Source organism: Mustela lutreola, chromosome 6, assembly GCF_030435805.1.
Source record: "Mustela lutreola isolate mMusLut2 chromosome 6, mMusLut2.pri, whole genome shotgun sequence".
Taxonomy (NCBI): domain Eukaryota; kingdom Metazoa; phylum Chordata; class Mammalia; order Carnivora; family Mustelidae; genus Mustela; species Mustela lutreola.
Window position 1 is genome coordinate 9,923,434 of NC_081295.1, and position 23,080 is coordinate 9,946,513.

At 46.1% G+C, this 23,080-nt stretch overlaps 2 protein-coding genes across 3 annotated transcripts in view; one reads left to right on the forward strand and one right to left on the reverse strand.

The window, feature by feature from the left end:
* The window catches only part of ZDHHC14 (zinc finger DHHC-type palmitoyltransferase 14), a 266,292-nt gene extending 248,210 nt beyond the window's left edge, over nt 1-18,082 (reverse strand). For both annotated transcript variants that reach the window (XM_059176670.1, XM_059176669.1), the window contains exon 1: nt 17,836-18,082. In XM_059176670.1, the coding sequence (XP_059032653.1) occupies nt 17,836-18,080 (245 nt within the window). In that variant the 5' untranslated portion in view covers nt 18,081-18,082. The remainder of the gene's footprint in view (nt 1-17,835) is intronic.
* Nucleotides 18,083-19,419: 1,337 nt separating this feature from the next.
* On the forward strand, nt 19,420-23,001 carry LOC131833324 (uncharacterized; the record flags this gene model as incomplete). The annotated part of the gene is made up of 1 exon (XM_059176435.1): nt 19,420-23,001. A coding segment is annotated over one exon (942 nt), but the record flags the coding sequence as incomplete, so codon positions are not given.
* Nucleotides 23,002-23,080: the final 79 nt, after the last annotated feature.

Here is a 23,080-nt window from a genome sequence, read left to right on the forward strand (position 1 = left end):
AGGCTCCACACTGAGTGCGGAGTCTGCGGAGTCTGCTTCTCCCTCTCCCTCTGCCCACTTTCTCTCTTTCTGAAATAATTCACTAAGTAAAATATTTAAAAACAATGCTGTTAAGGGTGTGGGGAATGTTGGGAGCTACCCCGTTGTCCACACCAAGGCCTCCCTCCACGGAGCCCGGTGGTGACGGCAGGACTGGAGACAGTGGGGCAGTTCCGTGACAGGCTGGGTGGGACCAGACAAAGGCTCAGGGCTGTGGCCGGCACACTGGCTCTAGCCCAGCAGCTCCGTGGGGGACACCTCCATGAATTACCCCCAGGGCAGACCACAGGTCGGCTTAGGACATCGGTGCTGCCAGGGCATGCAGATGAGAAGAGTCCCACTTCAGGGAGTTTATTCAGAATTCTGCCATTCTTAGGAGGTAAGTTTTGTGATTTGCAATTTATTTTTGTATACAAGTTACAAAGGTAATACTTTTTGTATACTTATATACAAAAGTATGTTTTGTATATAAGTTACCAAAAGTGCTGGGGAAAGGCATTGGGCCCAGAAACTTCTTTGTGTTTATAGCTTTTGAAAGGGCTTCATCCAGCCCTGGTCGTGATGACCCAACTGATTCTGAGCAAAATTCCCCTAAAGCAGACAGCCTCAGCCCGGGCCCTTTTGCAGAATGGCCCGACCCGTCTGCTGGGGGCCCACCCGAGGCCTGCGCCTACGGTGGGCACAGTGTGGGCATCGTGATCAGGGCCCTGGGAGGGGGTCCACAAAGCATGGGGAAGATCAGGCACAGCCTCAAGGAAAGCTGCGTCATGCAAAAAAATGTACGTGGGGAGAGCTAGTGTCTGGGTTGGCTTCCGCCCAGCAGAGAAGCCCGGTTCCCGGAGCAGGAAGAGCGTGGAAGGCAGTTTCCGGTTCCAGATCTTTCTTCTTCACAAAACCATTAACCTTCTGGGGAGTCCATAGGAATGATAATAACAAAAACTGCTTTTGTACCTTTGAAACAAGAATCTTAAGAGGGAAAAAGGCACAAGTTACGAAGAGCTCTCCACCTGTCTGAAGAAAAGGCATTTACGTGCAAATACTTCTCACAGATGCTACAAACACCTTTATTTCTTATCTCATGGCCCGGTGCTTATTCAGAGGCTCAGAAAATATTGACCTGGGCCCTGACAGCAGAGCACAGCCCCTCAATTTCACAGCACGGGTCACCACGTGATATGCATACAATCCTCCGGACGGGGGCCCTTGTGTTTGGCACGTGGTAAATACTCAACAGATACTCCTCGAGTAAAGAAATATTAGCAGAAGTAAAAGAAGAGTGAAAATCTCATGAAGAAAGATATGGGGAAAGTGTTGGAAAAAACAAATGACCTAAAGGGACAGGATGGAGTCCCCCCATTCGGAAGGATGGCATTTCCTCTCAGTCTAAGTGCGGGCATCAGGAAAGCGCAGTCTGATCAAGCAGTCTGGAAGCAGACATCTCAGCGTCTCTCCAGAACATCGCCTCGGTCGGTAGATGTCTTCCTTGCATTGACCAATGTAGTCCACCAGATGCTTCAAGTAAAACCACTTTTCTCCGGAGGCTGAATGAACTGAACGGACTACAGAGATTCTGGAACGAAGGAGGCCCTCTATGTCTACCACACGCATAGCCAAACTCTTCCCCTTCCCCTGTGCTAGTCAGCGTTGCTGCCAAGAGCAGCCTTACTGGTAGAAGAACCATTAGGACTAGAGAATGGCTTTCCCTAACAAAAAAAAACAAAAAAAAACAAAAAAAAAAGGAAAATAAATAATAATGACAATATTTCTTCTAAAACACAGAAGAAATACTTCCATTTGATACAACCTACTGGTTTCCTATAAAACATCTCCATAGTTTCCCCTCTGATTCAGAAGAGAGAGTGCTTCTTTAAGCTTTTTCTAGAGCATCACTAATTACTCCCATATTCTCTTTGGTGAAGACAGGGAAGAAAATAATGACAATTATAAAATCTCCTTCAGTAAGCATTCATCCTTTCTGATGGCTGAGTAATATTCCATTGTGAGTGTGTCTGTATGTGTGTGTGTATCCCACATCTTCTTTAACCATTTACACCATCATGGATGGAACTGGAGGGTACTATTCTGAGCGAGAAAGTCCTTCAGAGGAAGAATTATCATACAATTTCACTCCTATGTGGACTATAGGAAACAGCACAGAGGATCATGGGGGAGGGAAGGGCAAACTGAATGGGAAGTCATCAGAGAGGAAGAAAAACCACAGGAGACTCTTAACTCTGGGAAACAAACTGAGGGTCACTGGAGGGGAGGGGGGCGGTGGGCTGGGCTAACCAGGTGATGGGCATGAAGGAGGCACGGGATGTGATGAGCACCGGGTGTTACATGCAACTGATGAATTATTGAATACTACATCTGAAATTAATCATGTACTATATGTTGGTTAAATGAATTTTTTTTTAATTTTATCTATTTATTTGACAGAGAGAGAGAGAGATCACAAGTAGGCAGAGGGGCAGGCAGAGAGAGGGGGTTGGGAAGCAGGCTCCCTGCTGAGCAAAGAGCCCCATGGCGGGGCTTGATCCCAGAACCCTGAGATCATGACCTGAGCCGAAGGCAGAGGCTAAGCCCACTGAGCCACCCAGGCACCCCTTGGCTAAATGAATTTAAATTTTAAAAAAATCTTCAGACGACAAAGATCTATCTCACACCGAGAAGAAAATTTAGTGAAAGGTCAGGTTCAGCCTGAATCCCAGCCTTGCCTTCCCCTTCCTCCACACAAATGCAGGCTGGCTTGGCAGGCCCTAAGATGCAGACCCGGAGGGGACAGAGCCGGGGTCAGGGAGGGACTCTCTCCTGCCCGTGGCCTGCTGCTCCAGCTTCACACTGTGTCCACTCCCAGCAGCACATCCCCGCCCTGGATGCCTCAGGTCCCTGAGGCTCTGTTCTGTGGCTCTCCAGAGCTGGAGAGCTGCCTGACACCTTCAGGTCACTGGGGCCACCTTGATCCCATCTGTGGCCTGCCCGGCTGGATTCCCTCTCCCCGCCACAAACTGCCTGCGGTGGAGCCTGTCATTGGCCATGCAGATTACCCGCCCCCCGCCCCACCTCCACCCCACTGTCTGTTCTTTTAGGACAGAAGCATTTGCTCCCCCAGCCAGCTGCTGGAATCCTGGCATCGGTCCGCTTCCAGCCAAGCCCCTCTCAGAAGGCCATCTGTAACTGGAGAAAGACATCCGGCCCAAGGTCCTGCCCCTTCTGGGGGACCAATGTCCCACTTTTCTAATCTACAGAATTGTAGATCAGATCATGAATGTGTGTGATTTTAAGTCACAAAGTATGTGGCAATCCCTTATGGCAGCAATAGAAAACTTATCCGGAGGAAAGAAAGAATGAGGAGACAGGAAAACAATTCTGTATATGTCTACACTTTCAATCTCCCTATTATGCATGATCAGGGCTTGCATTCAGGAAAGCTTGAGATCTTCCTCGAAAATACCAACTAGGGTCAACTCTGGGTGATCAGACCAAGCCCAAAAGCTCACATCCTCTTTAGAGTCAAGAATATTAAGCTCATGTTCTAGAGAACAAACCCACCATTTCTTGTATCACTATAACCATCCACAGCCAAGAGGAAGGAATGAATGGCACCCTTCATTGGTTGCCACCTCAACTCTTAAATAAAAAATAGAATGCTAATCGTTTTCTAGCTCAGTAAAGGCATATAGCTTAAAAATAATACTTCTCACCTTTATTTTTTTTGTTGTGAGCCAGAGAAGAAATAATTCCTGTACACAATCTTACTCAATGTTAATCCAGATTAAAGAATAATTTAATGACAAAGAGTAGGCTTCTCTAACTTTCAGTAGCTCTTTATCTGTACAAGACAAGACCATTCTTTTTGGGGCACCTGGACAGCTCAGTCGGTTGAGCATCACTCTTGGTTTTGGCTCAGGTCATGATCTCCTGGGTCCTGAGCTCGAGCCCCAGGTCAGGCTCCCTGCTCCGCGCTCAGCAGGGAGTCAGCTGGAAGATTCTCTCCCTCTGCCCTCCCCCGTGCACATGCTCTCTCTCAAATAAATGAATGCATCTTTAAAAATGAATAAATAAAAATAAATCCAAGATGGTACCTTTTGAAATATCTGCATAAAACATGCATAAAGCTAATGGAATAGAAACAGAAACACAAACCCCCACATCTCCTAGAGTTGTAAGCACCACTTGCATTTACGTAGGGACCATTCTGGCATTTGATTTGCATGGATTGCTATCTTACAGAGGAGCAGGAAAATTTATCTGAGTTAGTAAGTCTAAGAGCCAAGCAAAGGATTTTTCTCCCTCGTCAGAAAGACAAATAAGCTATATATAGCTGCAGAATTTAACTTGACTTTGGCTTATATGTCCACAACGTTCTTATCTGTCATCAAGAATGTGTGTATGGGAAATTCATGGCATTAAAAGACCCCAAAATAGTACCATTCAAGATGATAAAGTGCATCAATTATGCAAATCTGAGGCCTGCAGGAAAGATCAGATCACTGGGAGTCGCTAGCCTTCTAGCTGCCCACTTCTGGGGAAGCATAGCTCAGCAGACCCAAAGTAACCACAGGCTGTTACCAGAAAGGCCTCAGTGGGTCCAAGGTATGGCAGATTGGTAAGCCAGGTTCCTGGTCTCAATATCCCAGGAAGAATGAGCATCCTAGCACACCGCACTATTGAAGAGGCATCCCCACGTTTCCACATTCAGCCCTTTCCAGAATCAACAGATGGATAACTCTACACAGAGATCTCAAAGAATACAGAGATTGTCATCTAGCTTAATAGTTGTGAGAAAAATAGAAAGGTCTTGAACAATTGATTTCAACACCTCTGTGTGGATTTACTTTTCCATGCAATGGGAGTGTAAGTCTATCACTACAAACGTAACAAGCACAGCATGGAAGAAAATTCGAGAAAGAAGGCTGGGACTGTGGTCCAGGCATGAGCTGGTGAGGACCTACACCACTGAACTCAAACTACTTTACCAACACAAACACCTCTCCCAAGGGAGACCCAGGGTTTGGCACAATTGTGGATACATTATTGAACAGCAACTCCTCTCTCTCCTACTCAAGGACACGTTGGAATGGAAGCAGTGAGTGAGAAAAGCTAACCTTGATGTTACCAGAAAAAATTTTCTTCCTTCTCAAGTGACAGCACTATAACTTTAGTATTATTGGCACATTTATTGCTGCATATTCCAGAGCAGTCTAAACACTTCATTTGAGAATTTCTGAAAGTTAAGTTTTCCAGTGTAATAAACCTCCCAAAAACGTAGTGGCTTAAAACAACAACATTGTTCATTCACAAATCCTCACTGTGGAGAGAACATGGTGGGAATAGTTCATGTCTGCTCCATTGGCTTCCGCTGGGGTGGCTCAAAGACCAGGGGAAGAGGGGGAACGGAATCTTATGAAGGTTAACTAGCTTGCATGTCTGCTGCTGTGCCAGGAAGACTCAAACAGCTGGGTGGGAAGAGCTGGGGGATCCATGGGCACCTCTCTATGGTCCAGACTCACTCCATGTGGTCTCTGTACTATGGGGAGTCTCTATGTGATGTAGCTAGACTTCTCACATGGTAGCTCAGAGCTCTAAAGGTACATGTCCCAAGTGAGAGAGAGAGAAATCATGCCCTAGATAAAAGTTTCATCACATGTCTAACCTAGCCTCAGAAATTACACAGCACCACTTCTGCCATGTTCTGTTCTTTAGAACAGAGTATTAAGGCAGACTCATATTCAAAGGGTAAAGAATTAGACTCCATTTCTTAATGGAAAGAGAATTTAAGATGTTATGAATATGTTTGAAAACCACCACATCAGTATGGAAAGAGAAGAAGAGTACAGCCTAAGAGACATTAAAGGAAAGGATCAGTAGAGAAAGAAGGACTCAAGTACGTGAGAAAAGGGGAAACTGCAGTGCTGGGGGGACCAGGGAGGGGTTCTCTTCACTCACAGTGGTGAATCCAGGAACAGCACATGTGGGGCTCAATACCTTGCTCCCTGGGCCGCAGAGGACACCTGGGTAAGAGATCTCCACAGACAGGAGTAATTTACGACTAGAAGACAAGTGCTCTAAGCAAGGAGAAAGAGAGCAAGAGATGAAAAGTCACCTTGGAAGAGGCAAGAGTGATCACCAAGATGATTCAGACTTGCTCGAGAGAGGAAGAAAGGGAGAAGAGGAATGAGCAAAGTGAATTCAGGGCAAGCAGGAAATGAGATATAATACAGGAGAAAAAGAAAAAGAAAGTGGAAGCAGATGACCATCCTAGAAACTATAGGAAGTAGAAGTTTCATGTAAAGAGACAGTAGGGACACTTGGGTGGCCCGGTCAGTTAAGCGCCTGCCTACCACTCAGGTCACAATCCCAGGGTCCTGGGATGGAGCCCCATGTCAGGCTCCCTGCTCAGCAGGTAACCTGGTTCTCCCTCTCCCTCTGCTGCTCCCCCAGCTTGTGCTCTCTTGAGCATGCTCTCTGTGTCAAATAAATAAAATAAAATAAAATAAACAGTAAAGAGAAAGTAGTCACAAACACCTACAGCACTGAGAGAAAGGAAAAATAAAAACAAGAAAGAAGGATATCAGATTCTGTCAAGAAAGTAATCAGGAACACACATTTTGGGGACCCATTTTATTTTTACTATCTGTACGAGGGAGGCAATAATTTCTCATCTCAGCAAGTAGAACTGACACCTCTAATAGACTCCAGGGTATTGTGTTAAAATAAGCTTTTTCTCTGTATTCTTGAGAAGTGCCTGCAAAGATACCAGACTTAGGGAGCTTAAATCCTTTCCCAAGTGAGTTAGACAGCCATTCCTCCACGGATAAGACTACCTCAAGGCAAACCACATACAGCCCCGGATGGCCATTGGCTACACCCTTCTCTATCAACCACCAGCCTTATCATACTTGATGGCTTTCAACAGCAAGACCAAGTTCCCATGGACTTTGAGGTCAGCAATTTTTAAAACTCCGTTTGAGGATATATGGAAATTACTGCATTCCTATTTTTAAAAATGGTGTGCTCTGTCCAGATGTGCTTAAAATATTCTAAAATGAAAGGGTCTCATTACAGTTGAAAGAAAGTCTACCTCAAAAATCTCTAGAGGGAGACAGGGAAGCCTATTCCAATGGTGTGTTGGCTCCCAGCTGTGAAGGGTCAAGGAAGTAGAGGCAAAAATAGGCCTAAATTAAGGAGAGCACAGCTTCTACAGATTAGAAGAATGGAGTCGGGGGGAAAAAATACACACACAGAGACCTGTCATGTCTCCTTTATTCTGGGACTGCTCATGTCAGAGGAAGAGATTTTCTTTCTCATGTAGATGACCAGAGTCTGAAGAGTCTACAAGAGCTGAGGGCTGGCTGGTTCAATCATAAATCCCTTCTATCAGGACTTTCACCCAAAACCAGCTACATGAGAAAAGGTCAGTAACAAACCTTCATGACCATTACAAGTACCTGGGGGTTTGTATCTAAGCTAGCATGGGATCAGAGAAGAGACTCCACACTCAAAGTATTATAAGTGGGGGATAAAAAGTTAAGCTTTTTAAAAAAAAAAATCAATGAAAAACTAGCATCAAATTAAACAGATGAAGATTTGTGATAAAGTATCTCACTTATGATAAGGACATATAGTTCCATAAACCTTACTCTTAATTGTATGTAACTTCAATGATTAGATGATAGTTATGATTTATCTTTTGAAAACTAATTCACCATCATATAAAAGCATAACAGACTGAATCTCATGCTAAATTCTGTTACCCAGGCCTAAGCATTTGAACCGAGATGTCATAGTCATTGCCAAGACACACTTAAATCAAAACCTATGAAGAGGCAGCCTTGCATATTCTACCCCTTAAAATGATAGTAAATGCCAAGAATCAGCAAGAAGTCCAAAAAAGAAAGATTAGAAATAGTATGAAGAATAAATTTAGTGTATTTATACAAACAAAATATTATAGCAATAAAAGTTAATTATATATATATGCAACAACATACATGGATCTGAGGAACACATTAAGTTAGAAAAATACAAGTTGAAAATTGTAAGAGCAATCGCTCCCACTCTGACAATGAGAACAAGCCAGATTAGCTACAAAGCAGTTTTTTTTAAAAATATATCAGGGAGCTGAGGATGCAAAGAAGTTTAAATGCATTGAGCCCTTCCCAAAAGATAAAAGGCCAACAGCTCCTTTCATTCCTAGTGAAGTCTCAGGAGGAACAGGAATACACCATATCCAGGAGTAAGGAGAAAACAGGCAAATTTTTAGGCAATTTTAATGGCTATATGGGTGGTTGCATGGGTAAGAATACAAAGAGCCTAAGCCACAGAGTAAGTCTGCACCACCAGCCAATCTGCACCACCAGCCAACTCTTTCCCATAGATCCTTACCAAAAAGACAGCAAGAATACACCAAAGGCTGGGGGTAGAGCAGGAGAGTTCATAAGCAACTGCCCTGGGGACTCTGAGACCTTCCCAAGGCTAAGGGAAGGGTCAGAGCATTCAAACTGAAAAAAATCTCCCTAATGTGCTTCGGGTCTTCATCCTAGGCACTTCAGCAGCTCTCCAAAAGCTGAGGCCAGACATCTAGACCAAGAGAGATGGGCTGAGATCAAGAAGGCTGGGACAGGGCTAAAAGCAAAGAAAACTCCCCAGTAACCCAAAATGCTAATGGACTGGCTCAGAAAACTTCCACAGTTGGGTAAGCTGGTGCTGGGCTATGAAGCATAAAGAAATCTTAAGAATTCAAATCCCAATTCCTGCTAAAGGAAAAGTCTCTGCCCTTGAAACATTTGAACTCAATGATGAAACAGGTCTAACTAAAGCTTCAGAAAAGACCATACCCATTTCAATAACAGATTAAACTGACTCAGCACACACACCAGTGACCTGATAAAAGGCACACACTTTTAAATTGCTGCATCCTCTACAATTCTTTTACACACAATATCTGACATGCGATCAAAAATTATGAGACACACAAAGAAGAGAGAAAATACAACCCACAGGCAAGAGAAGAAATAGCCAAAAGAAGTAGACCCAGAAATGATACAGCTGTTGGAATCATTAGGCTGGGAGTTTAAAATAACTACGGGGCACCAGGATGGCTCGGTCGTTAAGTGCCTGCCTTCAGCTCAGGTCATGGTCCCAGGGTCCTGGGATCAAGCCCTGCATCAGGCTACCTGCTCAGCAGGAAGACTGCTTCTCCCTCTCCCACTCCCCCTGCTTGTGTTCCCTCTCTCACTGTCTCTGTCAAATAAATAAATAAAATCTTTAAAAAATAATAAAATAAAAAAACTACAAGAAAATATGTTAAGGGATCCAGAGGAAAATATGGACATGAATGGATGGAGAATTTCAGAAGAATAGAAATTATTGTTTTAATTATATAAAAAGCTGTTTTTTAAATGTAGAAATGCTCAAAATTTTTTAAAAATTTCACAGATTTTTTTTAAAAGATTTTATTTATTTATTCATGAGAGACAGAGAGAGAGAGAGAGAGGCGGAGGGAGAAGCAGGCTTCCCAATGAGGAGGGAGCCCAATGTGGAACTCAATCCCAGGACCCTGCAATCATGCCTAGAGCCAAAGGCAGAGGCTTAACCATCTGAGCCACCCAGGTGCCTGACATCATAGATGTTTTAACACAGCAGAAGTAAGAATCACTAAATATAAAGTCAGACCAAGAGGAATTATTGAAATTGAAGCATATGCACACACATACACACATATACACACATAGAGTATTAAAAAAATGGGACAAGAGACAGAGAAAAGAAATAACTGAAGAAATAATGGATGAAGAAGCTCTAAAACTGATGAAAGATATCAACCCACAGATCCCAGAAGTCTTAGCAAACCCTGAGTCATGTAAGTAGAAAGAAAACTACACCTGGGCATGTTGTAGTTCAGCTGTTAAAAACAAAAGATAAACAGAAAAATCAACTGGGGAAAAACTCACCTATCATGCCACAGGGGAAAATGCTAAAAAAAAAAAAAAAAAAAAAAAAAAAAAAAAAAAAAAAAAAAAAATTAACTTCTCATCAGAAACAAGAGAACAGAAGACAATGGGCCATTATCCTATCCAGTGAAAATATCTTCTATCTTTTAAAAAATGAAGGCAACCATTTTCAGAAAAAGCAAAATCTAAAAGAACTTGTCACCAGCAGACCTGCATCAAGAAATGCTAAAAGTACTTTTGCCAAAGCGAAATGATAGAGATGGAAGAAATAAATAGTACTAGAAATAGTAAATATGTAAATATAAATATAAAATCTCATTTAAAATAGTCTCTATTTTATACATGTATAAATGTATTATTTTAGCTTTTACATATGGGCATATATTTTACTTTAAATTATCTTTGTTTCATATAGATATATGTATTTATGTTTCTCTTACATACTATTGATAGTTTTAAAGCAGTAACATTAATGGGTTGATAGCACACACACAGTATATAATATATGACAACAGAGTTATAAAGGGTAGGAGAAGTAAGTAGAATTATAATGTTTTAGTTTTTCTACATTATTTGTGAAATATAGTATCACTATTTGGAGGTAGACTATCACAGGGTAAAGATGCATATTCTGATCTCTTAAATAACTATTAAAAAATACAAAGAAATAGTTTAAATATTTTTTAAAAAATAAAATGGTATATTAAAAATATGCAGTTCATCTAAATGAAGGTAGAAGGAGAAATGAGAAATAATATATATTAGATAAGCACAAAACAAATACCAAGATCATAAACTTAAATGTAGTAAAATTTAAATATGGACTGTTGTAGCCACATTAAATTTACTGAAATTGATATTATCATAGCTGACTCTTGAACAAAACGGGTTTGGATGCCAGCCCCACTCCACCCCCACTCCATCAGTTGAAAATTGGTGTATAACTTTCAACACCTTCAAAATCTTTAACTACTAATAGCCTACTGACCAGCAGCCTTACAGATAAAATAAATAGTCCAAATACATATTTTGTATGTTACATGTATTACACACTGTATTCCCACAATAAAGTAAGCTAGAAAAAAGAAAATGTTATTAAGGAAACCATAAGGAGGGTGCCGGGGTGGCTCAGTCATTAAGCATTTGTCTTTGGCTCAGGTCATGATCCCAGAGTCCTGGGATCAAGTCCGACATCAGGTTCCCCACTCTGCAGGAAAACTGCTTTTCCCTCTCCCACTCCCCTGTTTGTGTTCCCTGTGTTCCCTCTCTCGCTGTGTCTCTCTCTGTCAAATAAATAAAATCTTGAAAAAAAGAAAGAAAGAAAGAAAGAGGGGCACCTGGGGGCTCAGTGGGTTAAGCCTCTGCCTTCGGCTCAGGTCCTGATCTCAGGGTCCTGGGATTGAGCCCCACATTGGGTTCTCTGCTCAGTGGGGATCCTGCTTCCCCCTCTCTCTCTGCCTGCTTCTCTGCCTACTTGTGATCTCTGTCAAATAAAGAAATAAAATCTTAAAAAAAAAAAAAACAAAAAACAAGGAAGAAAACCATAAGGAAGAGCAAATACATTCACAGTACTGTACTATGAAAAAAATCCATACTTAAATGGACCCACACAGCTCACACTTGTATTGTTCAAGGTTTAATGATACAGTGCTTACATAAGAGAATGTCTTCTTCTTAAGAATTAAATGCTGAAAATTTTGGATATAAAAGGACATGGTGTCTGCAGTTTACTCTTTGACAGTCCAGACAGAGGGAGGGAAAGGAACAGAGATGGAGGCTGGGGTTGTTTGTTGTGGGTTTTTTTTGGTTTCTACAAAAGATTCCTTTACTTCTTTATATATATAAGAATGTTTTCTTTATATTTTTTATATAGAAACAATCTACTGTTTGGGAATGCATACATTAAGAAACCTAGAGGGAAGGGGCACCTGGGTGGCTCAGTGGGTTAAGCCTCTGCCTTCGGTTCAGGTCATGATCTCAAGGTTCTGGGATCGAGCCCCGCATCGGGGTCTCTGCTCAGCGGGGAACCTGTTTCCTCCTCTCTCTCTGCCTGCCTCTCTGCCTACTTGTGATCTCTGTCAAAAAAATAAATAAAATCTTTAAAAAAAAGAAGAAGAAGAAGAAACCTAGAGGGAAAAGAGGCAAACATTAATAATTGCTGAACACAAGTGTTGAAGATCTCAGGGAGGGGCAGGGAGATGGATCAGAGCTGAAACCCAGAGGGTGTGAGTAGACTCAAAGCCCCCATATCCAGGTAGTTCCGGAGTTGAGTGGTAGCTCCACAGGCACTCTTTACAGTAGTTTATTTCCAAACTTGCATGTCTGGTACACAGACTCTTCTGCATGAGTCTAATATTACGTTTGGGTTTCTTTTTTTTTTTTTTTTTTACATTTTTTAAAGGGCAGAAATTGAGGAGGTAGATCATCCAGTTTATAAAAATTAGTATGAATTGGGACCAACTTTTATATTTACTAAAGAACTAAACAAAAGCATTAAGATGGTCCCCAGCCTTTATCTGAGCCCATTTTTTTTTTTTATCAGATCCAAATTCCTGGATATAACTTATTAGAAGTATCTGTTGACTACCAGTGTTTTCCCTTTCCCAACAACCTCAGCTGTGAAGAAATGAACACACTTCATTAAAACACTTAATTTAAATTCTCTTGCTAAGACAGAGCAACTCTGCAATGAATAAATTACGTGCAACATTGCTCTGCAAAGGAAAAATCTTCAGGTTATGTAGATATGACCCATTAAATAATTGACCATCATTACCTATTTCAGGCACCCACAGGCATCCTTTCTGTATAACTTGGTATCACTTCCCATTAGCTGAGAGTCAACAGAATCCTTAAGAGTTTTATTAAATAAATTCAAGTATCCAAAGTCAAGAACCCATCAAATGTGAAATTATTCCAGGTACTGGTGGTAGTTGGGTACTTCAGAGTACTTCAGTACCACCAGTACTCCAGGTACTGGTGGTAGTTGTGTACTTCAGAAGTACACAGAGTACTTCATATGCTTAAAGCATTTAGTTAAAAAATAAATAAAAATTTGAAAGAAGTCTTAGTTAGCCAAGTGAACATCTCAACTCTATCACTGGTTTCTCAGTAACTAAGAAAACCTTTTATTTCCTCTGCTTCAATTAACACACTTGAAAGGGGATGAGACCTGATTCTAAAATCAGAAGAATTACATCTAATAATCAAAGCTTTTAAGGGAAATGTGCTCTAGAAGGCTCTATTAATTATAAATTTTATTAATGTTGACCGCTTTCCAAGATGAAAAACTAAAGCACAAGGAAGTTATCTTTTCAGAGTGTTTCCATATTGCCATTATTCTATAAACTACAAATATTCACAGACAGCCTGCGATGTAACAGATACTGCTTTAGGTACTGGAGCACAACAGTGAGCAAAACTAACGCATTCCCTAAGCTCATGAAATATACATGTGTTGATCTCGCACACAAATGAATGGGTTAGTGCCCTCAAGTCAAGAGGTCAATAATAAGGTTATATGGTTAATAGGAAATGTTGAGGGTAACATCCTGATGGTCATCCACTATCATGTACCATTATGCCCTCTCACTGTTCTATGATGCATCCCTTGACCAGCATCTGGCTAGAAGACAGGACACCTCCCCGAGGTTTTCTTGATGGGGGAAAACTTGATGCAGTTCTGAATAGGACAGTTGAGAAAAGAGAGGGTCCTTCTATGTTATAAGGGTAGCATCTTCTACTAAATAATAAAGGATTTCCAATCTATAAGGGAGAAATTATTATTAGAAATAGCACCTTTGTTTATGGGGGACAGGCCCTTGTTCCATCTTCAAAGCAAACATCACCCCATGACCAATTAGTCATCAAGTATTTCAGAGGGGATCGGCCAAGGAAAGAAGGAGGGGGAGGAGGAAGAAGAAACAAAGGGAAGGAGGGTCGGAGAAAAGGGGAGGGAGAGGAGGAGAAGGAAACATTTTTTAAAAAATCAGTGTACTTCTAGTGATGAGAAATTTAAGAAAGCATCCACATTCCCAAGGGTTTCCGCCCCAGTCACACCTCTGAACTGTCTGTGACCACAGCATGGAACTGGGAGACCATCAAGTCCATGATCAGGATGGGCTTCCCCACACCTCACAGAAGCTCCTGGCCTCCTGGTTCATTTCCTTCTTGGATCGGAGACTATGACCAAGATGAGACCAAAGACTTTTTCTTTTCAAAATTTCACACCGAAACAAGAGCAGGCTGTAAGTATGTGTATGACAGAGAAGAAGAGACACAGAAATTGATCAAGCTCACCGATCTTCTCCAATTGTGCTTCTGAGGACGTGAGAACGAGGACATCGCTGTGAGGCTCAGATGAACCAGGCCCTCAGTAACTGCGAAGAGCGGTGACAAGTGTGGACAGCGCTGTGAGCAGCTTCCTTCCATCCCGAATACGGCTAACAAAATGCTAGCACTCTCTATCAGTACATATCAGTACATATGCTGAACACAAGGTACCCCAAAATACACAGCCCCACCCTACTTGCAAACGAGCAGAGTTGCATCGTGTAGCTTCCAGTAGCTTTTTTTCCTGTCTTCATGGTGCTAAGATGGTAGGTCTGAAAATGGAAATGAAATCCAGTCCCGGCTTCTTGGAGGCCTTCTCAGTGCTCCCACTCAGGTCTGGACAAGGGGAGGCGGGGTCCCAGACCTTTTGCCGGGACTCCCATTCCGAAGGGGCAAGAGTGAAGCCACTTAGAAAAGTCACATTATGTGCCCAGGGTTATATTTCTGGTTAGACTCTTGGGATCTGTCCTTCCAAAGTCCATACCTTTAAGCACCAATCTATGCTTGGAGGGAGGGCAGCACTGGGAGGGCAGAAAAGGCACTGGCTTTGCAGTCAGAAGCCCTGCCACTAGTTAGTGTGTGACCCTTGGTTATTTCACTTCTCTCTGCCTCTGTCACTTCACCTGCCATGGGGGAACAGTCATTCCCGCCCTGCCGTTTGCCCAGGGTCAGAGGCAGTATCAACACCTGTTGCTCTGCTCTAATAAGTAAGTCCCTTTCTCTTGCACGAACTTCCTTGTCCTCTGTTCAAGGTTGGGACTGAGAGGAAGGGCAGGTGAAGAGTTGCAGGAAAAGGAGGTCCGAAGCTAAGCCCTGTGACTTCCTTTCAAATGTTGTACTCGCCCATGGGGAAACATGGACTCTAATATTTGAACACGAACTCTACTAATATTAAAATTATCTAGACATGAAATTAATCCAAGTAGGCAAACACATAGTATGTGCTCAATAAATAAGTAAAGAACAGGCAGAAGGAAAGCAGGCAGTGAGCAGACAAAACTGGCACTTTCTCTTGATATCTTTTAGGCTGTTGGCATTTCATATCCTATGCATGCTTCTAATTGAACTAACTGCTTCTCTGAGTCTATCAGATTAATTTGGCCGAAGTCATTTAATTTCACTTTGTCATTAGCAATGATAAAGAACTTAAAAGCAACACAGTGACAATATTCTTAGCCAAACCATTATATTCTATAGTTTGAACAGCCCTGTGGTTTTTCCCAACTGAGGCATCAGGCCAGGACTGGCCTATTTTCTTGAAATTTCAAATTGCCTAATTGAAGCAACACTCACGGAGACCAAACACACACACACACACACACACACACACACACAAAGAGCTTATCTAAAACTGAAGCTACCAATGGTAGCTAATAAAATCCCAGCACACGTGTTTATCCCTCCAGCCATTGGTTAGCACAATGCCGATGCAGAGAAGGATCCCTAACAACCCACCAGTGAGGACTTTGGGGAAGTCTTGGAAGAAACATACACAGAGCTTAAGAGGCACAAATGAATTTATGATGGTTTGCACGAAGGAGTATTTGAATAAAGAAAATAGCAGTAAGTACCACTAGAGGGGATCTCCAACCATCCAGTGGGGGTCTGGGTGTACACAAAAAATGAAACATTCATCATCCCGGATGAAACACACCTGTGGCTGAAGCTCACAAAACTAACCCGTTTTCCCCCACTCTTAAAATGGCTAAAAAGAGAGCAAAAATGCCAATACAGATCAGTTCAAAACTTTTTTAACATTAGGAACATAGTGAAGCCTATCTATCTAGAAGGCCACCTGTCATAGAAGCCACCATTAGAAGCATGGCATCTGTGTTCAATCACATGGCATCCTCACCTCGGGGCCTGAACCTATCATGACTCAGACCCTGGTCTGTAAGGACGAGTGGCTGCCTCTGGAAGGGGACAAGGCGAGCAACACAGGAGGGAAAGAACATTTCTCCTGCCATTGCCAAAGCTGTTTCACACCCTCCCTCTCCCATCCCCAAGGCCCCCAACAGGCTCCACCCTAGTTGCAAATGTGCCCCAAAGTTAAATTTCTGGAAGAGACCTGGGAAATGTACCTAGTCAGAAAGGAAGGGGTTGTGTGTGAGGCCTGGGGGCACTGCATGGCTTACCTCTGAGATCTCTCTCCTCACCTGCTCTAACTCAATCCTGTTCATCATAGCACAATGTTCAGACGCAAAATGTTTCCCCTCAGAGTCAGAGGGCTTTACAAGAAAGGTATTACACTGTCAAGAGATCATTCATTTCTGACTGACACAGCATTTGGAATACCAAACCCTGGGCGCAAAATAAGAGCCTATTAAGACTTACCAGAGACAAAAGTAAATAAACACAAAGGTTTAATTAACCCTATGCAACAGAAGATGGAGACTGAATGGGTACCATGCCCCATAATAAGCAGGATATGGAACACGCAAAAAAAACCCCAATAAATGTATTCTGGGGGTGGGAGAGTGTAGTGGGGGAGTGGCCACAACTTTGATCAGACATAGGATACCAGCAATTACATAAGAAGCTACATTGCAAATGTTGGACCTAATAAAAGCAATTGAAATTGATTCTGGAATGTGGTTAAAGGACTTTATCTAACCTATTCATAAATAAGAAGATCTTTCATGAGTTGGCAGGAGGACAGTTGCTACTGGCCAACTTGATTTTCCTGAAAACGGCGAAGACTTGCATGTGCTTTTCTTCAAATAAAAGCCCCAAAGTCCCAAAGTACTGGTTCCGGAAACAGAAGTTACCACGCAGTGTCATACTTTTCCTGAACAGACTGAGAAAGTTTCCTCTCACCTGTTCCCCCAACACTGGGGGAGGGGGGAGGGGAAAATGTGTATTTTCAACGTTTTTTATTGAAACTTTTTTTAAAAGCAAAGAGTTTGGAAAGCTCACGGTAAATCAGAAATTGTTGATCAAGAGTGACCATTTAAGGAGAACAAAAAATGAAAATATCCTTCCAGGCTACATCGGGTGGCCTACACTTGGAACCCTGAAATAACCAAGATTCTTCACTCTGTAGTTAAGGTACCTATAAGACTTAGTAAATGAGATTAACAAAATGCCCTATGCTGGTGAGGAAGGAGTCATTGCATTTACCCCTGACTGCCTGAGCAGTCAGCCTCATCCTCCCTTCGCACACAAGGCTACATCTGGGCTGGCTTGCTCGTCTCCAAACTCAGCCGAGACAGCACCAAGAATCAGTCACCTGCGAGGTGCCACCCAACCCCTGGGAGCACCGAGGCCGGCACACCTTCCCGGCGTGCCCTCTCCCCTCTCCCCTCCCGGAGCCCGACCCAGGGCTGCCTGATCTCTGGGGACCAAAGAGCAAACGGACCTCCCGAAGAAAGAGAGGGAGAAGTGGGTTTGCATTATATAACAGTGTACAGCAAATAAGGCTTCTAGAAAACGAAAGTAGCGGAAGGAGGGGCAGGGGTCGGGGGAGGCGAGGGGAGCGGGGCGTCGCGGAGCTTCCGCAGCCACTTACTCGAAGGCGAAGAAGAGTCCGCTAGTGACCAGGATGAGGACGAGCGTCAGGTAGAAGACGCCCGTCTGCCGGGCCATCATGATCCTGCCGTTGCAGAAGAACTTGTTTCTTCCCGGGAAAACCTCCCATTTCCTCCGGGCCGCGATTTTCTTCTTCTTGTGGGGCGACTCCATGGGGGAGGAGCTGTGGGTGCTGATCTGACTGTACTCGCAGTCTTTCATGGGCCCGCCGCCGCCGGGAGGCATCCACGAGGGCAGCCGGCGGGGGGCGCACGCCCCCAGAAGCCCCCCGGCCGCGCGGGCCCCGCCGAGCCACGACCGCCGCCGGCCGCCCGGCCGCCTCCCGAGCCGCGGCGCCGCGACCCCTACGCCGGCTCCCGGCTCGGCGACAACTTTGCCGAGGACACCCAGGTTAACCCTTGCGGGAGCCCAGCTGTCATAGCCGGGTCCCCCTCCGGGAGGGACGGTGCTCGCTTGCAGCCCGCGGCGGCGGTCCTCAGTCGCTTCCAGCCCGCGTACCGGGGCTCCGGGGCCCCGCGGGGCGCGAGGGGCCGCCCGGCCGGTTCCCGGCTCGCCGCGCGCCCGCCCCCTCGCACCGCCGCTCGCTCGGCCCCGCCGCCCCCGGCCCGCCGGCCGCGCCTCGGCTCCGGCCCGTCGACCCCCGAGCGCTGCGCCCCGAGGGGACACGAGGCGGCGGCCCCGGCGCCGGCTTCCTCGGGAGCCACTTCGGCGCCGCGGCCAGGTTTATTCCAATCCTTCCTCCCGGCGGCGGATCCTCCCCAGGAGAGAGCGATGGAAACTGGGAGGCCGCTCGCGGCACCGGCAACCCCTCCCAGGGGTGGGTGGGGAAACCGAGCACGTTCTTCTGTCAGGAGCGGGCTCGGCGACAGCCCGGGCGCTGCTCGCTTGGCGACCCCGCGCCGGCGCGCCTGGCAGCCGAGTCCAGACCGCGGGCCCCGCGCGGGGCTGCCGCGGCCGCCCGGGCAGAGGGTCGCGGCGGCGGCTGGTGGGCTGCACGGCCAGCGGATCCCTGGCTCCCTCCTGCCCCATAGGGGCCGGGCGGGGAGCGAGGAGGACCGCGGGGGCGGGGGCGGGGGGGGGCGGCGGAGCGCGTCTCGCGGCCGCGGGGCGAGCGCCACAGACACTTGTTTGCAAGGCTCAGCTCCGGCGCGCGCGCGGCGCTCGGAGCGGGTCCGCCTCCTCCCAACCGGGTGGGCGGCGGCCCTCGCCGAGCCAGCCCGGCTCCTCCTCTTCGCCCGCGGAGCCCTGCACCGGCCCCGCGGGGTCCCCGCCCCAGGCCCCTCGGGCGGGCCGGGCGCCGTCCCCTCCACTACCCGGGGGAAGGCGCTGGGCTCCCCGCCGGCATCGCTCGCGGACGGCTCGGGTCGGTGCCCGCTGGCCGGGGCGCGCACTCGCCCGCAGACTCGGGCCGCCGCCTCCCGGCTTCTCCGGTTTATTCCCGGCCGCCGCTGCCGCTTCGGCGCGCGCGCACACACACACTCACACACACACATTCACGCTGCTACACGTAAAGCCCTTCTTGCCGCTCCCGGGGACCTGAGGAACCCGCGCGGAGAGGTGACCCTCCCCGGGCCTGCCCCGGCTCGTCCTCTTCCAACCCCCAGCGGGGCGCGTGGTCGACTTGCGGGGAGCTCTAGGGCTGCCCGGGAGTGGGCAGGGGTGCCCGGCGACGGGATGGGGAGAGGGGGTACGGGGCAGGTCTGAGTCTGGGAGGAGGGCTGCGGGCCGGGGTCTCGGGGCCCGAACGTTTCCCAGGTTTCCCGCGGGGAGAGCGGAGCGGTCTGGGTCCCCTCCGGCCCCGGATCCCTGCCTCCATCCCGGAGGACAAGCCCGTGGCGGCCAGGCTCTGCGGAGGTTGCTGCCTCCCCAGCCCTTTCTCACTTCTCGGACACGGGCGCTCGCGATTTACTCGCTTTATTGCTCCCTTTTCTCCTGCGAGCGCCCAGGGCAGCAGAGGGACCGACCGATCTCCTCTAGAGCCCGCGACTCCCCTGCCCGCCCCGCCCCACCGTCCCGGCCGATCCGCCCGTGCGCTCGCGCGCTCGCTGGGTTTGCGGCGGGGCCGGAGCCCTCGCGTGGTGGGAACAACCAGTGGGCAGCGGAAAGCAAAGGCGCCCGGGCGGGGACGCTCGGTTTTCCGAGCCCCACTTTCCTTTCGCCGCCCACTGGGATGTGTAGTTCTTCCTCTCGCCCACTGGCTCCGAGAGGAAATACGATTTGGGGACCAAAAAACTACAAATCCCTGCATCCCCCGCGACGAAAGCGGGAGAGGCGCGGTGCGGGGCGTTCTGGTGCTCGGAGACTGGAGATGCGAACTAACAAAGGGAATGGTTGGGGGCGGCTGTGGCTTCCCGGGGCTGGGTACTTTACACGTTACACACATTCTTTATCTGATCTTTGCTGCAACGCTGCGAGGCACTACTGTGTGCAGTTTAGAGAACGCTCTACTTGCCAGAGATCTCAGAGTGCCCCTGTGGTGGAGATGAGATTGAACCCAGAGCCCTGAGAATTTCCTTTTTTAAAAAGCGCTGCCTCGGTAAGCCTTGTCAAAGGTAGAAAAGAACTGGGTGGGATCAGTTGGAAAGAACTTCCTGCAGTAAGGGAAAAGTGGTAAGGATGGCAATTATAGTGGGACATGAAGTCATAAGGAGTTATGGAAAAAGTGGAATTCACAAGGGTCCATTCCAGAGCAGGTTAGGGGTATGGGTCCTACGATCAGAATCGGGATTCAGTGATTTTAGGTTTTGTATGATCTATGAGCGTATGATAGGAACAATTAAGTACTTTGTGACTGCAGTATTTTAAAATGACAAAGACAACAACTAGCAAAGCTTAGACATTTCAAGTGAAAAGTCTCATATGCTTACCTGTTCTTTAGCTCATGGGATCAAGGGGATGTTATTCTTACTCAATGTATAGAACATACTTTTTCTCCCTGTGTCCAATTAGTATACTAGCTCCAACAACTATCTGGCTTTAAAAAGACTTCTATCTTGGTTCTCAGTGAAGTCTTAGTTTTTCTGGTATCACTGTTGTACTTTTAAAAAGTCCTTCTCTGTTAGAGACACTAAAGTATTTGCAAGTGCTTTAAAATACTCCAGCCCATCCATCTCCAAAACCATGACCATATTGATGAAACAATACTGGCAACCTATGGAAAATTGTTACATTGGGTGGTACATGTGAATTAGTAATGTATTGTTGCAAATTATCACAAATTAAGAAACTCAATAACAGTTTAATATCTCACACTTTTTATGGGTCAGGTGTCCAGGGACGTAGGGTCCTCTGCTTCGGGTCTTAACCTACCATCAAGGTGTTGACAAGGCTGTGTTTTATCTGGGGGCTCAGCTAGGAAAGTGTCAGCTTCCTCACTCAGGGCCTGGCAGATTTCATTTCCTTGCAGCTGTAGGATGGAAGACCCTGGCTTTTTCTGGCTGTCCACTGGAGACTGCTGTCAGCTCCTGGAGGGCACCTGGAGTTCATTGTCATGTGCCCTTTCCTAACATGGCCACTGACTTCATCAAGCCAGCATGGAGAGTCCCCAGAGTAAGTTTGTTAGCAAGATGGAATCTTATACAACATAAGTAATCACACAAGGGCGATATCAAATTGACATACTCTGTTGGTTAGAAGCAGGTTTTTTGTTTGAGAAACAAGATGGAGACACGTAGAAAGTCGATAATGAATTTCTTCCTGATGCGATAAAAATAACTATCTTTTCGGAAGTATCTTCTTTATTAGGTAGAATCCTGGTTCTTGAGACATTTAGCTCACTAGATCCAGAGGACAATCCAAGGAGGCAAGGATTCTTATCAGTATTTCACAGGGGCGTAAACAAGCTCAGAGAAGTGGGGTGATGTGCCCAGGGGCTCATAGCTAGTAAGTAACCAAGTCAGGATTCTCCAGCCAGGCACGTGTGTGGGGTTCCAACCCTTTCTACTCCAGCCCACTGCACAATGAAAAGAGTATACTGTGTCTGACTAGCTGCCTGCTGAGTAGACTTTGCTCAAAGTGCGGCTGGGGGCTGTGGCCATTTGGATATGCAGAACCAAGGGGGCAAGGAACTCAGGACAGTGGGAATGGTGGGGGAAACACATGGCGATTCTAGTTGGACTAGAACTGACAAGATTCGAGAGCAAGTAGTTTACTTAGGAAGGGATTCCAGAAAACACCGGTGACAGTGAAGTGAAATAGAGGGGAAGAAGCTTCTAGAGCATGCATTATGAAGCAGGTTACCAGCACAGGGGACTGAGGCTCAGACCCTCCAGGGGGCACTGGGGAGTGGTGCAGAATCCACCTCACAGCTCCCCACTGCAGGGTGTGGGGCGCGAGGGGTTTGTGAGGAAGCTGACCTTTGCCCACCAACCTAGCAGCTGCTAGTTGAGAACTGAGAGCCTTACTCTACCTTCTTAACACCTGATCAACCCTTCTGAAGCTGATTTAGTCAGCACTGCCGTGGGCACTCAGAACACCAAGCTGGGCCTCCCTGGATTGTTGGGGATATCGTTGATTCCCTGTTTCCACCTGACTCAGTGGGCCCACCGACAACAAGGTTCTGTTATTAACAAGATTAGAGCTTTGGTCCTTTCATCCGAGCAGCTCAAAGCATTCCGCAGACCCACCTCGGTCATTCTCAGAATTTACCTCCAGGTAGCGGAAAGGAAGAATGGTCTTAAGTATGGTTTAAGGAAAGAACATTCAGATCCAGGACATTATATATCTTATATACCTTTTGAGGTCAGGATGAAGTGCTTCCAGGGCGGTCCAGGATGAAGTGCTTACTATGGAGGTCAAAGGGACAAGGTCCTCTAAGGAGAACTTTGAAGTCATCCTGAAAGGGCTTTCTTCCGAGAACTCTAGGATGGCAGGAAGTAACTGCTGAAACTCCTGTATTAAACAGAATTCTCCAGAAAATCAGACACCCTAATCCCTTCCAACCCAGAGGGTTGGCTCGCAATTTTTACATGTGCTCAGCACCTCTGGGAACATCAAGGGTCAAAACACATAAGATGTTTAAAGTAATAAACTTAGGACTATAGGAAAAAAGTGGATGATGCAGAAAAAACATAATCCAAAATTTTCTTATAATAGGCAAAAACAGAGGGAGACAACCATAAAAGACTTTTCATCTCAGGAAACAAACTGAGGGCTGCTGGAGGGGAGGGAAGTGGCAGGGTGATGGACACTGGGGAGGTATGTGCTATGGTGAGAGCTGTGAATTG